Here is a 14,515-nt window from a genome sequence, read left to right as displayed (position 1 = left end):
TCGGATCATCGCAGCCTCATGAAACTTTTACAACCACAAACTAGAGATCTAGGACATTCAGCGGCTGTATGGCTGCGCTAGATAGAGATAGATAGATAGATAGATACTTTATTAATCCCCTTGGGGAAATTCAGGGTATCTCGCAGCTCACATAGTATACAGACATTGACCGTTCCCATACAGTTATTACACGTTATGTCTGCATCATGAATTAAAAATAAGTACATGATAAAATTCAATTGAATCATACCCATCAATATTAAATATGAGCGTGATTAGATAAAAGCAGGTGTATAAAAACAGTGTATAAAAACAGGTGTAAAAACAGATGTAAAAAACAGATGTAAAAAAACAGGTGTAAAAACAGGTGTAAAAACAGGCTAGATATATTGGGTTCCGAGCGATTTCCACAACAGCGGTACAATCACAGAAAAATCACCAAATGTCAAATGTTTTTCGATACCAAATCACATAATCCATTTATCCAAATGGGTCTACGGTGGGTCTGTAAGGGGTTACGTATAAGTGCATAATAGGTTTGGTTGCAACATGGCGGGGGGGGGGGGGAGGGGATTTTGAGTGTCACCACTTCCTGCATTCTGGTGTAATTTCCTGCACCAATTTGTGCATTTTCAGCATCAGTTTATGGTGACAATTTCTTTATTTATGTAAAAGGGAAATACAACATTCAGGTACCCACTGACACAAATATAATGGAATATAATGCAGTAAGGGCGTTGTTGGTTTATGTGTAGTTCCAGGTAAGGATGTATAACATTTTTTACCCTGGTTTTTTGCCTGTTTTGGAAAGGGTGTTTTTCCTATTATTTAAGGGGGACAAATTTACCTCTTCTCAATATGGAGGGGGACATGTCCCCTGCAACCCCCCCTAAACCTATGTGTGTGTGTGTGTGTGTGTGTGTGTGCGTGTGTGTGCGTGTGTGTATTGCTGAAAAGGAGCATGCATGCTCAGCTAACATTACCAGGCTAAAAAATAAAGCATATTATTAATCCATTGCCTCGCCCCATCTGTGAGACGTGAATAATTAACAGTCTCCATCTATCCCCCCTCCTTCTCTCCATCTGTCCATGACCTCCTTCCTGGCCCCTGGAGTGCCTTACCTCCCTCCCTCTACCTAGGCTAAAGCCATCCCTCTCCAAAGCCGACGCTAATAAACTGGTTGCACGCCTCCGGCATCGACTACAGCAACGCCTTGCTCGCTGGTCTTCCTACAAAATCCCATGAGCCGCCTGGGACTCGTGCAGAACAGCGCTGTCGACTGGTCTCATTGGCACTCGTATCACTCCCATACACTACTACAGGAACTACTACTAGAATTTCAAAGTCCTCCTCTTGATCTATAAAGTCCTAAAGGGTCATTGCCACTCCTCCCTCATCACAATCCACAAGCCCCTCCCTCTCCGTCCTCCACCCAATCCGCAAATGATTGGCGCTATGTAAATGTAATCTATTATTATTATACGTTGGGTTGTGGTGACCATGTGGTACTTGTGGTAGGGTTGTGGTCGCATCGGCATTGTCAATACCTGGAGCTCACATTTGAACCATTTCCTCCTGCACCCCCACACCCCTTACCCTAAACCAGGTTCATAGCCTACACCTACACACACACACACCCCCCCCCCCCCCCCAACCACACACACATATCCATGGCCGAAGAGCAAAACCTCTTATTACACGTGCAGATGGGAGGTTTTGCTCTTCAGCCATCGATATGACCTTTTTATTTGACCACTATAAAGTAGTATAGATGTTCGGCAGGGGGCGATTGGGTTTCTTCATCGAGCGCTCGTCCTTCAGGGCACAATCATCTCGCCTTTCATTATAAATAAAATCACCTTGTTGCCGTCACTCAAGGAGGAGGGGCTTGTGGTGGCCATGTCCTCCCAGGACCCCATGAAGGTGGGCTCTGACGGCAGGCTGGGAAGCAGCTTGCCCTCCACGCTGGCCACCGTGCACCTCTGGTAGAGAGGAGAGCGCACGAAGCGCCTGTAGCTGTCCATCTTCATCAGCTTGAAGATCTAATACACACACAGAGAGAGAGAGAGAGAGAGAGAGAGAGAGAGAGAGAGAGAGAGAGAGAGAGAGAGACGGGAACCACTCAGACCGTTATAGCACAGAGGATGTCCGACGTCTGAATAAGATTCGACAGATTTGTATTGGGACATGTAGATTAGATAAAAATTAGGGATGCTCGATATTGGCTTTTTTACCGATACCGATATTCCGATATTGTCAAACTCTTAATTTCCGATACCGATATCAGCCGATACCGATATATGCAGGGTTTCCCACCCCAAAAAACGGAATAATTTCAGGTAACTAATCATTTCACTGGATATATATAACAAATATTGTTATTGTTTTTTTCTTTTATTTAAACAGATAGATATTTTCCGATATCACATTTTACTGCCGATATCGGCCGATAATATCGGACATCCCTAATAAAAATTTATTATGCAGCACAATGAAAGGAAGTTTGGCATCCAACCAGAGTGCAAATAATGTAATGGTAAAGTGCAATAGTAATATACAATGCACAGGAGATTAAACATAACATATATAAATGAGTTCTACTGAGTAATGGTGCTAATCTGATGTATGTACAGAGTTGTAGTATTAATGTGTGTATAATGATACAGGGTATCAATACACTATGGTAGTAAGTAAGTCATACTGTAGGTAGTGCATGTATAGGCATGCTTGAAGTCACAATGTGCCTTTGTGTCCTTAGGTGCCTCTGAAATATATCAACGTTGTGTGTATAATTTCATTGGTGGATATATAAAACAAAAACCAGTGTGTGTGAGTGGCGCCTTGTTTTCCAACTGTTGTGGGGATCGAATATCAGACAAGTGAAGAAAACTAAATGGTTTATTCCCCCCCCCCCCCCGGTCCAGACCCCAGAAGGTAAAGGAGCTATCTTAGGGTTAAGAGTTATATGGTTAGGTTATGGTTAGAAATGTAGTTATGTTAGGGTGTGTGTGTGTGTGTGTGTCAGCAGACCTGTGCCTGGGCCTTGTCGAACATGTCGGGTGTAGGCTTCTCCAGGTCCTTCTCCTCAGTCTTGGCCGAGTCGTCGATGTTGACCGAGTAGGGGGCGCTGTCGGACAGGTAGGTCTGGTAGATGGAGCGGGCCCCCTCCTTCAGCTGCACACACACACACACAGAAGACCCAGTCAGGGTGACACCCGGGGATCCAGCCCTCCTGCCTCAGTTAGAGACAACCACTCTTATTGGACTTCATCCTGAATTCCTCATTCACACACTCCACAGGCTCCACAGCCGTGGGCATGGACCGCTGCCCGCAGCTGGAGAACTAACGGCCGCAGAACTATTAGGAACGTCTGACCACCGAGTAAATGGTGCATTTATATAGCACCTTTATCCCAAAGCGCTTTACAATTTTTTGTACCTCACATTCACCCCTTCAAGGCCATACAAGATACTTTAAAGGGGAACTATTTTACTATTTATTTCACTATTTGGGCACTTTTACACAATTCCTGTGAGTTTATGGAACACCTCTGTAATTTTTATTTTTTTTAATTCATTGTTTTGTATTTCTAATCAAGTCCTCAAAAACAGCATTTTTCTACCTCAAGATCTTAAGCCGTTTTGAGCCTGGGCTCCAACCACAATGGTAAACCACTGCCTCGCCTGAACATTATCATGCAGCGGTGTCTCTCTGACATCACAAATCAGCACATTTTCAGATGACTCAGTTCAGTGAGGGTTAATATTGTGAGAGGAGAATTGGAAGAATGCGTCAATATGAGAATTAGAGACATAGATCATATTAATATAAGTCCACATAGCTAGGAAACAATGCTAAACACTGAAAAAGGCCATTTATAAGATAGTTCCCCTTTAATGCCACACAACCATGCAAGGTGTTGACCTGCTCATCGGGTGAAATTAGGGGTTAAGTGTCTCGCTCAAGGACACTTCGACATGCTGCCCGGGAATCAAACCGGAAACCTTCGCCGATTACCAGACGACGGCTCTACCTCCTGAGCCACCGTCGTCCCACTGAGTGCGTCTCGGCTCTTAACCACCAAATCCTGCACGGACCACAACCTATGACGTATATCGTGCCAGTTAGTGTACCTTGTGTATACCGTTTTACTTGTACTCATAGTATACAGCATAGTTCATATACAAATTCTGTATTGCCTATATTTGTTGTAACGTACGACATAACGGCACACAGACCCTCACCTGCACCTTTGTTTACGCCGTTTATTCTTCTCATATTTTTATATTCAGATCCAACTCTACTGCCTATATTTATGTCTTTTTAATTTAATTATTTATTAATTATTAATACCATTACCCTGCCCATACCTGCAACTCCCCTCCCCCATGCGCCGTTATGATGCCTGAATTTCCCCCCCAAGGGATCAATAAAGGAATATCTTATCTTACTCCAGCATTGATTCTTTGGGTAATGATATACACGAGGCTTTCGCTGTAACCATGTCGGCACAGACGCGAGAAGTGAGATGAAACACTTCCGTGTATCCGCCATCGTCCATGTCTTCGTTTCAGAAGTGGTCATTTTGTGGGATCAACTTAAATCAAAAGTGAAACGAAAGTGTTTGAAATTATGCGGATGACTTATCAAGTCGCATAAATAATAAATCCCTCTTTTAAGTCACCTGGGAGATTCCGAAGCACAATACTAAATGTCCAGGTATGGAAATGGGGGAAATATACTGCAGCTGAAATGGTGAAATACCATAGATTAGGAGACTGAAGGGGACGTGCCTGAACACAGATCAAAAGTAACTTTTCACAATAGCGCAAACCGCTCAAGGGGCGGCCAAGCTTGACTGAACATGATGCACAGACAACAAACATTTCAAACAATGCAAGCGTTCTGCAGACTTTTGAGTTGTTGTTTTTGTATACAGGCCAAACACAATAGCGATCTATAGGAGCAGTGTCTGCGCTTTCTACCGAAAGTGGGTGTGACCGACATGAAAAAGTACCCGGATACGCCAGTCTGATTTATGTACGCACAACAAAACCTTTGATATCTCGTCAATCACAGCGGGACGTGGAGCTGAGGAGCGAACACAACCAAAACATTACATCTTTGGGGAGTAAGGTTACATGGGCCATCTATGTTAAATTATATTATCTAGCATAATTATCTATTAATTAGATCATGATGGATTCAGTCGGAGCCCGTCTATTTGCAGTGTGTAAACGGTTTGTATGCGTTTTGTCAATATTCTGTGACGAGTGTCGATGTATATTTTTGTGTTGTCACCATGTACGTTATTGGACCCCAGGAAGAATAGCTGCTGCTATGCAAAACATAATTGGGATATAAATAAAACAAAAACAAACATCTATTCGTCAATCACTGTGGGAAGTTCAGCTGAAACGAACATGCTCTATGTGGTGGTGGTGGATGTTTGAATTAAAACATGGCAAAAGTTCTCATTTTAAAGAACGCAAAAATGCATCGCAAAATAACAGATATGCTTGGCGGTTCAGATATCAACAACACCACCAGTGACGGTACAGATATCTTCCTACCCATATCGGTTGATACCGCAATCAGCACAGGTCAATTGTGATTACGTATTAAATGCATGTTGTCCATTTTATGACCATTGTCTATTTTATGTATGCATTGCTTTTATTTTGTCGATTCTCTGCTCAGTGGCTCGGGAGGGAGAGCTGGTCGTCTGGTAATCCGGAGGTTCCCGGTTCAATTCCCGCTCCTGGCGGGCAGCGTGTCAAAGTGTCCTTGAGCAAGACACTTAAACCCCTAACTGCTGCCGATGAGCAGGTTGGCACCTTGCATGGTGTGCACCTCTGCAGTCGGTGTGTGAATCGGTCAAATGTGAGGAACAAATTGTTAAGAGCTTTGGATTTAAGCACTATATAAATGCACCATTTAATGTCAATTCTCTATATTTATGCCTATTTTATGTCCATTATGCGTTTATTATTATAATTATGCTGTGAAGCACGTTGGGCTGCAGTTCTTGTATGAAAGGTGCTATACAAATAGTAATTATTATTATTATTATAATAAGCTCGGGCCCCTCCCCTCCCGTGTGCCTGGCAGGAGTGGCAACCCTTTGACTGGCATCGTCTGACGCCGCTTTTTTTCCCGTGTCAGTGTAGACCTTTGTAAAAGCAGGAAGCTGGAGCATGCTCAGCAGTTTAGGGCCGTATCTCTGGCCTGGACCATCGATATTATGTGCAGAGCTGGCTGTAGGCTCATTCTATGTGGCGCTAAAGCCACTTTTCTATAAACACAAGAGAGACCCAGAGGGAAATTCCCCTTTTCAGTCACGCCTCAGATCTTCAGATAAGCAAGTGGTATGTCGAGTGTCGGCCCTCTTTCACACCTCCAGTGAAAAGGGGCCAAAAAAAGAAGAAATGGAATCAGCCAATTCGTATGCGAATACGTGAGTGCATCCCTACATGGTAGGAAGAGGCTCAGGGTGTTGGAAGAATACATTTTCGAAGTGTATAACAAACGAGCCATTTAAACAATCCTATATTCATTTAACCAGCGATGTCGTACAGCTCTAGTCAGGCGGCTGCACTGAACAGAAAGGGAAGGATAGCCGGCGTACAGTACCTCTCCTGAGCAACTGGCCGGAATCTTCTGGAAGCGCTCGCATGCTTGCCAGAACAGTATGTTCTCTGCGCTGACCTCAGACCTCAGAAAAGCCTAGAGATAAAAAAAAAAAAAAAAAAGTGCGTTAATCATCTGTGGTTTACAAAAAAGATTAGTTCGATTAAAAATTGTAAGTGAGCTGCTTTCAATACTGTCTGTGTGTGTGTGTGCGTGCGTGTGTGAGAGAGTATCACTAAATGTCCTTAAAAACACGTTTAACCATTTCAATCCTGTGTAATAATGAAATCACTGGATCTAAATAAAAACCTGTGAGGCTCAAATTAAATTGACCGTAGCAACTTCAGAGGCCAGAATGTGGGACCTATAAAAACACATTTACTATCCAATAGCATTGTGAGGCTGAACAACAGGACCCATTGACTATGTAAATGTGCTCAATAAATACATTTACAGACATAGCGAAAAACTATAAAGTGATGTTGTAATTTTGCAACCAAGGGCCTGACAGAGTTAAAGTGTGTGTGTGTGTATCTCTTTAACCCTTTCACTACCACAATACAGAAAGTTAACCCTTTACTATCACACCGTCTGTAGTGTGATAGTAAAGGGTTACCAGGTGTCAGGCTCCTCATTCACTTCCCTTAATTTTGAGTCTAAATATAATACTTCTGAAGTATAAACAAACTGTACAGCAATATTATTCAGTGTAATATATTTGTCTCTGTCAAAAGGTACTTGTTTTAGCATTTGAATCTTTTTTGCTAATGTTGCCATTTTCAAATCAGTAAAGGTGACCAACTGTCAACTTTATCACACCGTCTGTAGTGTGACAGTAAAGGGTTAACCTCCTGTATTGCCGCAGTGAAAGGGGTTAACCGTTTTGGCCGTGCGGCCAGTGAAAGGGTTAATAAGAAGCGGTGGGTGCGTGACTCACCGTGAAGTAGAGGACTCCGGCGGGGTCCTCCAGGAGCTTCTCGAAGCAGACGGCCCAGCTCAGGACGCTGTTGGCCTGGGCAGCCACGGCCCCGCCAGCCTGGGTCCCCGGGAGGCTGGAGCTGCTCCCTCCGCAGCCACGCGACGACATGTTCAGCTCTGAAAGCACAGCGAGCCCGTTAGCAAAAACGCCCCGCCAGAGAGACAAGAGCGTGACTGGACAAGGGAAGGGAGGCCAAGCCCATGAGCAGCCGTGCAGAGACATGTTGCGCTCCTCTGCCGGAGACGTCTTGATGAATTGAAAAAGTGCACGCACGCACATACACGCACGCACAGACACGCACGCACAGACACACACAAACGGGCGCTTCATGCTTACCTCCATCCGACACTGCCTGGCTCTGTAAAGGGAGATAACAGATAAGGAAGAAGAGGTATGTCAGCCAATGAGTAGGTATGTCAGCCAATGAGTAAACAAAAAAAAACACACATTGATTCAGCATCACTTCCAATGTTAAAAAAGGGGGGGGGAAATCAACCCCTGTGAACTTGCATGTGGTTTGTTGAATCAGAATGAATCAGCTACATACATTCTCTTACATACTTTTACAGAAGGAGTTTCCAGGCCACACTTTTTTTCCTTTTTATATCCGTGTCCTCTGAACTTGACTACAGTACCCAGAAAGCACCACACACACACACCTCTAGTCTACATCCATCACACCGGTTCTCCCGTCACAAAATATTAGATTCAGATGTATGGATTCAAACGTACAGCACAAGCGGAGTACAGCGAAGACAAGTTGGCACAACAAACTACGCGCCGTACGGTGGCACCTTAAGGTAGCGCGAGCGCGTATAGATTTTTAGCATGCGTGGGTCCAAAGGGAATCGAACGCCCTTAAGTGTTATAGGTTATATATTTAAAGGCCTACCGATTTGAGTTTTAAAACAACATGAGATCAGAGAAACAAAATGGATAAAACAAACTAATAAACGCTGAAGTGAAGTCTTATCGACAGACGGCAAGAAATTCAACAGCGTCCCAATGACAAGCAAGACTATTAAGACAATGAAACTCACGTGCATGCCTTCAAAGACACACATACACACTGACAGCAGACAGGAAGTGAAGTGTGGGGAGCAGCTGCATGCTTTTGTTTTTGTTCCGACGAGGCTGTTTAGTCAGCGGCGGCAGGCAGACGAGGCTGCGAACACACAGGAAGAGGGTGTGGCCCTGACTCAGACTTGACAGCTCCCTCTCATTCACATTTCAGAGCTCAAACGGCCATGCGTCTCAGGGAAGGCACTCGTAAGTGCTTTAAATACAGTCTAAACTTGGAAAATGGTGTGCCCAAGTGTCCATTTCGTGGCCTACGAAAGCTTAAGGGCCAAGGTTTCTTCAAGCGTATGGACCCAAAATGGCCGTCACGATGTCTCGTGTGGGTCCCCCCAGTTGTTAAGACTACCAATATATATAATGACTGACCCAGGATGTTTAAGAATCACCATTTAGGCACACCCCCCCGGAGATCGCGATACGAGAAACGCATCAGATATACAAGCTGAGCCTCGACGAAGACTGGAGGAAGGGCTTCTCCTTCCATTCTTTTGTCTTATCAGACCTCTGCATCCAGAATGACTCACGGGTTGAGCGTTTCTCAACAACCAGCCGACTCATAAGCATGTGGGGGTGGATCCTCTGCTCTCCCAGCATCCTCCTTCCAAGTGACTCAAAAACAAAACGCAACGGAGACCGACACAGAACTCCTTTTAACACGTTTCCAAGGAACCCTGCATGGCCTCTCAACATGAAACGAGGGGTTTGTTACGCTTCCTTTTAACGCAACTTTCTTGTAATCTCTGGCGAGAGACGATGGGAGTGAAAGGGAGAAGTACGATGCACTGTACATGTAGCTAAACGAACATCGACTTCTGTAAAACACAAAAGTACAAGTGCATTTGGGCTACATTCATTTTTAAAACCGATAAACGGGAACCAACACGATATCCGCGTGAAGACTATGTATAGAGCCAGTTTCACACCTTTGGGCAGAACAGGAACAGTAAAAAAGGCAAAAGTATGGTCTTACAGACAAGTATACGACCGTGGCCAACTCTGCCTACACGCAACAGATTTGCACAACAGGCAAGTCTCCGTTTGCGTCTCAGACTCAAGCAGGGGCCGGTCTGTTTCAGTCTCGGCCAACTGTGGCCCATGCGGCCTGTTGCCGTCTGTTGCCGTCTCTCGGCGGTTTCATGTGGCAGAGCGGAGACAGAAGCACGAGCCAACAGATAACGCAGGGCTGTGCTGATATACACAGAGATAGATGGGCAAATGCGAGCCGACAGAGACAGCACTTAAAAAAGGAAAATGCCAACATTTTGGGAAATTTGCTTACCATCTTCTCCAGAGAGAGAAGAGAAGATAGACACCAGTTTCCTCTCTGTGCGTTCAGTAGAAAGCCATCTGGCTGCACGTTAGCCTATAGCTTGGCACAATGAATGGAAGCGGACATGGCCGGTTAGCCTTCGGGAGAGGTGTTAGTTGGACAATGCGAAGGCTACCCATACATGTCCACTTCCATTCATTGTGCTAAGCTAGGCTTACATGTAGCCAGATAGCTTTCTACTGAACGCACAGAGAGGAAACGGTATCCAGTGGTGTATCTAGGGTGTATTTTAGAAAACACTCAGGGGAAAGGGGAAAGCATGTCGAAAAAGGTAATAGCCAAGGTTAACAGCAGAATAAAATTCCTAAATACCTGGACAGGAAAGCTCTTAGAGCCCTTGCAGGGGAATTAGTTCAGTGTCATTTTGACTAACTTGCTTGTTCTGGTATGACAGTGCCCCCAGCAACTTGAAAAATAGACTTCAAACTGCCCAGAACAAGCTATTAGGATAGTCCTGCAGCTCCCCACTCGCACTCACTTAGACCAGCCCCACTTCATCAGACGGCAATAAAATGTGCGGTACATCACACAAGGACATAATAAAAGTGCATGTACACAATACATCACACGTAAACATAAAAACACAAAACAGAACAGTCTACATAACAGTAAAAGTGTACGACAGTAAAATACAGGGCAATACAGTAACTCTGCAGTTTTGCAGCTGGGACCCGACTAGAGAAAGCAGCGACACTCTTCCTGTAGAGAGTTATGTAATACAGACCTAAACTCGCAGAGGGAGACCAGGGTATCCAAGTGGATATGGTCCTGTAGCCCATTCCATGCCCAAGGTGCGAAGCTTGAAAAAGCTGTAATTAATAAGTTATTAATATGTAAAAAACAATCATAGCCATGAAACCAGAGGTAGAGACACAAACAGTTCCGTTTAGATTCAAACTCATTTCGTACGGCCAGCAGACCTTTGCTAGGCTGCAGTTCTGTGGAACAGCCTGCCCAGCAGCATTAACCAGGCCCCCGGGTTAACTGGCTTCTAAAAGCATGTACGATCATGGCTATCGGCATAGGAAAGAGAGGGTAGCATATTTATTTATTATTTATTTTATCTTCAACTGTATATGCATATTGTATCTTAATGTTTTATGATGTTGCATGTCCTGTTTTTTTTAATACCAGGGACCATGATGGAAATAAGTGCTTGCATTTTATCAAGTTTTTATCCCTTGGGTGATGTCTCTAATCCACAATAAAATCAATCAATCCATCTTCTTGTCCCTCTCTGGAGAAGACGGTAAGCTAATTTCCCAAAATGTTGGCGTGTTCCTTTAAATAAGGTATATTTCACTTTAGCAGAGCATGTCAAAAATGTGCAGTCTTTGTCTCCATCTAAAGTCATCTGCAAGTGAGCTAGCGAGCACCGCGGTCCCCGTCGTCAACACCACCACTATTGCACCCAGGTGTCAGGCTCCTCCTCATTCACTTCCCTTCATTTTGAGTCTAAATATAATACTTCTGAAGTATAAGAAAAACTGTACAGCAATATTATTCAGTGTAATATATTTTTCTGGGTCAAAAAGGTACTCGTTTTAGCGGGTTCTTTTTTTTGCTAATGTTGCCATTTTCAAAATCAGTAAAGGTGACCAACGCCGGTCAACTTTTCACAGAATGTTTGGAATCCCATCTTCCAGCAAGGCAGCAGGTAACCATGTCAACCACTCCCCAACATTCCATGCAGGTCAAAGGATAAACAACAAGCACCAAATTGACTGGATCTGCTTTTTTTAGTCTTCAGAGGAAATAAATCTCTGAAGACACACCATGGGTGCCAAAACAAACTCATACCTTCGACTCAGAATTGTCAGTTTTTTTTTATTGAAATGTGCACAGCAGTAATTTGATTATACTTCAGAAGTATAATATTTAGACGTGGTCCCCAAAATGAATGGAAATGAATGAGGAGCCGGACACCTGGGAGGAACGGTGGCGTTGACAGCAGACGACAGGAGCAGTATTGGTCGGTAGCTTACTTGTAGATGTACTTACACAGAGGTAAGGCGGTCAAGACTGCCAAAACTTTGACAAGTTCTACTAAAGTGAAATATCCCTTTAAACCAAGGACCCCATCCAGGAACTAGTACCAGGAACTAGCACTGCACTCCTTCATAATAAATTGCCAAATCGTAGCAGTAACATTACATGGCGGTCACAAAAAAACGTCTAGAGCGAGAGACGATCACCACAACCTCCACTACATCCACCTTCTTTCCTACCTCTGAGAAATAAAACACGCTGTCAGACTGTAGGCGACAGATGCGAGAGCCAGAAAACGCTGCCATCATAGATCACCACCAGACGCCGCCCGTCCGTCAACAAGTTCTCTATATCGTACGCAGAGAGGCTATAGGATCCCAAGGCCAACCGCAGTAGATCCAACCCACCCCGCGTCTAAAGGAGGAGATAGTTGTCCACTCACCATGTGGGGGACAGAAAGCCCCCATTTTTTACTGTTCTTTGCCATAATGGCGTGAGCACCGAACTGAAAGAGGAATCCTCAACGATGTACACACACACTCACTCTGGTCACAGTGGAGTAATCTACCCCGTTCTCACTCACCACACACACACACACACACACACACACACACACGTTCAGGAGCTCATCACTTGGAGGCTTCCTGTCACTTCCTGCCTGAAAGGGAAGTCTTACCATGGCAACAGCCCACAAAAGAGGAAGTAACTAATGGCTGCTGTGATCAAACCGCTCTCTGCCTGCTTCTTGAGAAACCGATGTGGGCACATTCATTCACACACACACACACTGACTTAACCTTGTACCATCGTGTAACTTACAGGAGGAGGACACGGCCAACAGTAGGCCAACTAACAGCCGTCATATAGTTCCAACCAGAGCCATTTATGACCAGAGTTTGACCAGGTTGGACAGTATGAACGCCATGTTGTGGCCACCTCATCAGAGTGAGTCATGAGTCACCGACGCTCTACAACTCTTCATGAAACCTCGCTGTGCGAACCCTGGTAATAAATAGCTCCGGTTCTAATGAACATTAGTCAAAACCGACCACAGAGGTCAAGTGAGGTAAGCCCAGGGGCTTCATGTAGACATACAGTGTTCCATAAACTTCAAATTAAATATCACCAGCTGCTGGAATTATAGGAAATTAGCCAATTCGTTCAATTTCAAGGTTTAATACACAATATAATTAAAGGACACTTAAATTAGTGTCATTAATCCTCCAAAAAGTGTTTTGTGAATGAAAAGATCCGTCATACTGTACCTTCTTGCCCGTCACGGCAACGGGTTTGGTCCACCGATTCTCATATCTCCTGAGCTGCTTTTGCGCCGTACCTTTGGCCAACAGGGAGAGACCACGACACAGGGCCCTGAAAGCTACCATCCTCTGGGGATATGAGCAACCGAGCCTTCAAGCTTCAAGTCCCAAACGGCGATACTGTATGAAGCAAGAACACACCAGGAGTGAAATTAGGAATATGGCCGGCGTGGAGGTGTGCACTTTAAAACAAAGGAGTTGATTAACTTGTTGAACCTCCACAGTGGCTGTACTAGTACCAGGAACTAGTTACTGCACTCCCTCACGAGAAAAATCAAAATCGTTACAACAGCAACAACATTACATGGTTGGTCATAGAACCTCTAGGTCATTGGGTCGAGCCAGGTGCAAGCGGTTGATCACCTGCAACGGCAAACAGGTGCACCTTGATTAATTGTGGGCTTGATTAGCTAGGAAAGACATTAAAGGGGCACTTCGCCGGAAAACAATGCAGATTTATTTTTCACGTAATCTCACACATAGCCCTCTGATGTCATCAGAGGACACTGAATCCGTGTGTTGTGTTAATTACAGCTCAATGAAATTATGAAAAAATAGCAATCCCTATTGCAATCCTTAGCTCTATTTTTCATTTCATCATTTCATTGAGCTGTAACACAACACATGCGTGCAAAATAGTTTAGACACTTGAGTTATGTGTGAGATTATGTGCAAAATAAATCAGCGTAGTTTTTCTGTGAAATGCCCCTTTAAACTTTAAAGGTCCAGTATGCAGTTTTGGGAGAGAAACTTGAAACACTCAAGAGAGGTGTTCAAAATTATATGATGTATGTTTATAACTAGAGGCTTGGACTCGAGTCAAAATTACTTGGACTCCAGTCAGACTTGAGTCACAAATAATTTGATGACTTCATACTCGAATGGAATAGTACAGTAGTGTGTATAATACTGTCCTTCTAATAAAATGTTTGTGTTTGCTGTGTGTCCTGTCGTTTCCTTCAAGGTTGTGCTTTTGTGCAAAAGCCACAAAGGCATTAAGTGTACTCAAATGTGAAATGTATTCTACATTGGTACTAGGCTAGTGCATACAATGTGTTCTGCAATAATGTCACTCAATGCCCCTTTGTTATACAGTGCATATTGTTTTATATATATATTATGTTATATATATATATATATATATATATATATATATATATATATATATATATATATATATATATAT

General features: G+C 43.9%; 2 protein-coding genes across 5 annotated transcripts in view; one reads left to right on the top strand and one right to left on the bottom strand.

The window, feature by feature from the left end:
* Nucleotides 1–12,558, bottom strand: part of rgs14b (regulator of G protein signaling 14b) — a 35,056-nt gene extending 22,498 nt beyond the window's left edge. For all 4 annotated transcript variants that reach the window (XM_084331907.1, XM_084331908.1, XM_084331909.1 and 1 more), the window contains exons 1-6: nucleotides 12,453–12,558; nucleotides 7,948–7,969; nucleotides 7,570–7,727; nucleotides 6,636–6,728; nucleotides 3,032–3,175; nucleotides 1,861–2,043 (exon numbers count right to left, since the gene is read on the bottom strand). In XM_084331907.1, the coding sequence (XP_084188033.1) occupies nucleotides 1,861–2,043; nucleotides 3,032–3,175; nucleotides 6,636–6,728; nucleotides 7,570–7,727; nucleotides 7,948–7,969; nucleotides 12,453–12,497 (645 nt within the window). In that variant the 5' untranslated portion in view covers nucleotides 12,498–12,558. The remainder of the gene's footprint in view (nucleotides 1–1,860; nucleotides 2,044–3,031; nucleotides 3,176–6,635; nucleotides 6,729–7,569; nucleotides 7,728–7,947; nucleotides 7,970–12,452) is intronic.
* Nucleotides 12,559–13,489: 931 nt separating this feature from the next.
* The window catches only part of arl3l1 (ADP ribosylation factor like GTPase 3, like 1), a gene marked incomplete at both ends in the record, with an annotated part of 37,786 nt that continues 36,760 nt past the window's right edge, over nucleotides 13,490–14,515 (top strand). Inside the window, one exon of the mRNA XM_084331957.1 lies at nucleotides 13,490–13,504. Within this exon, the coding sequence (XP_084188083.1) occupies nucleotides 13,490–13,504 (15 nt within the window). The remainder of the gene's footprint in view (nucleotides 13,505–14,515) is intronic.

Source organism: Notolepis coatsorum, assembly GCF_963971535.1.
Source record: "Notolepis coatsorum genome assembly, chromosome: 16".
NCBI lineage: Eukaryota > Metazoa > Chordata > Actinopteri > Aulopiformes > Paralepididae > Notolepis > Notolepis coatsorum.
Note: the sequence above shows the minus strand (reverse complement) of the source record. Positions and strands in the feature narration are given on the sequence as shown.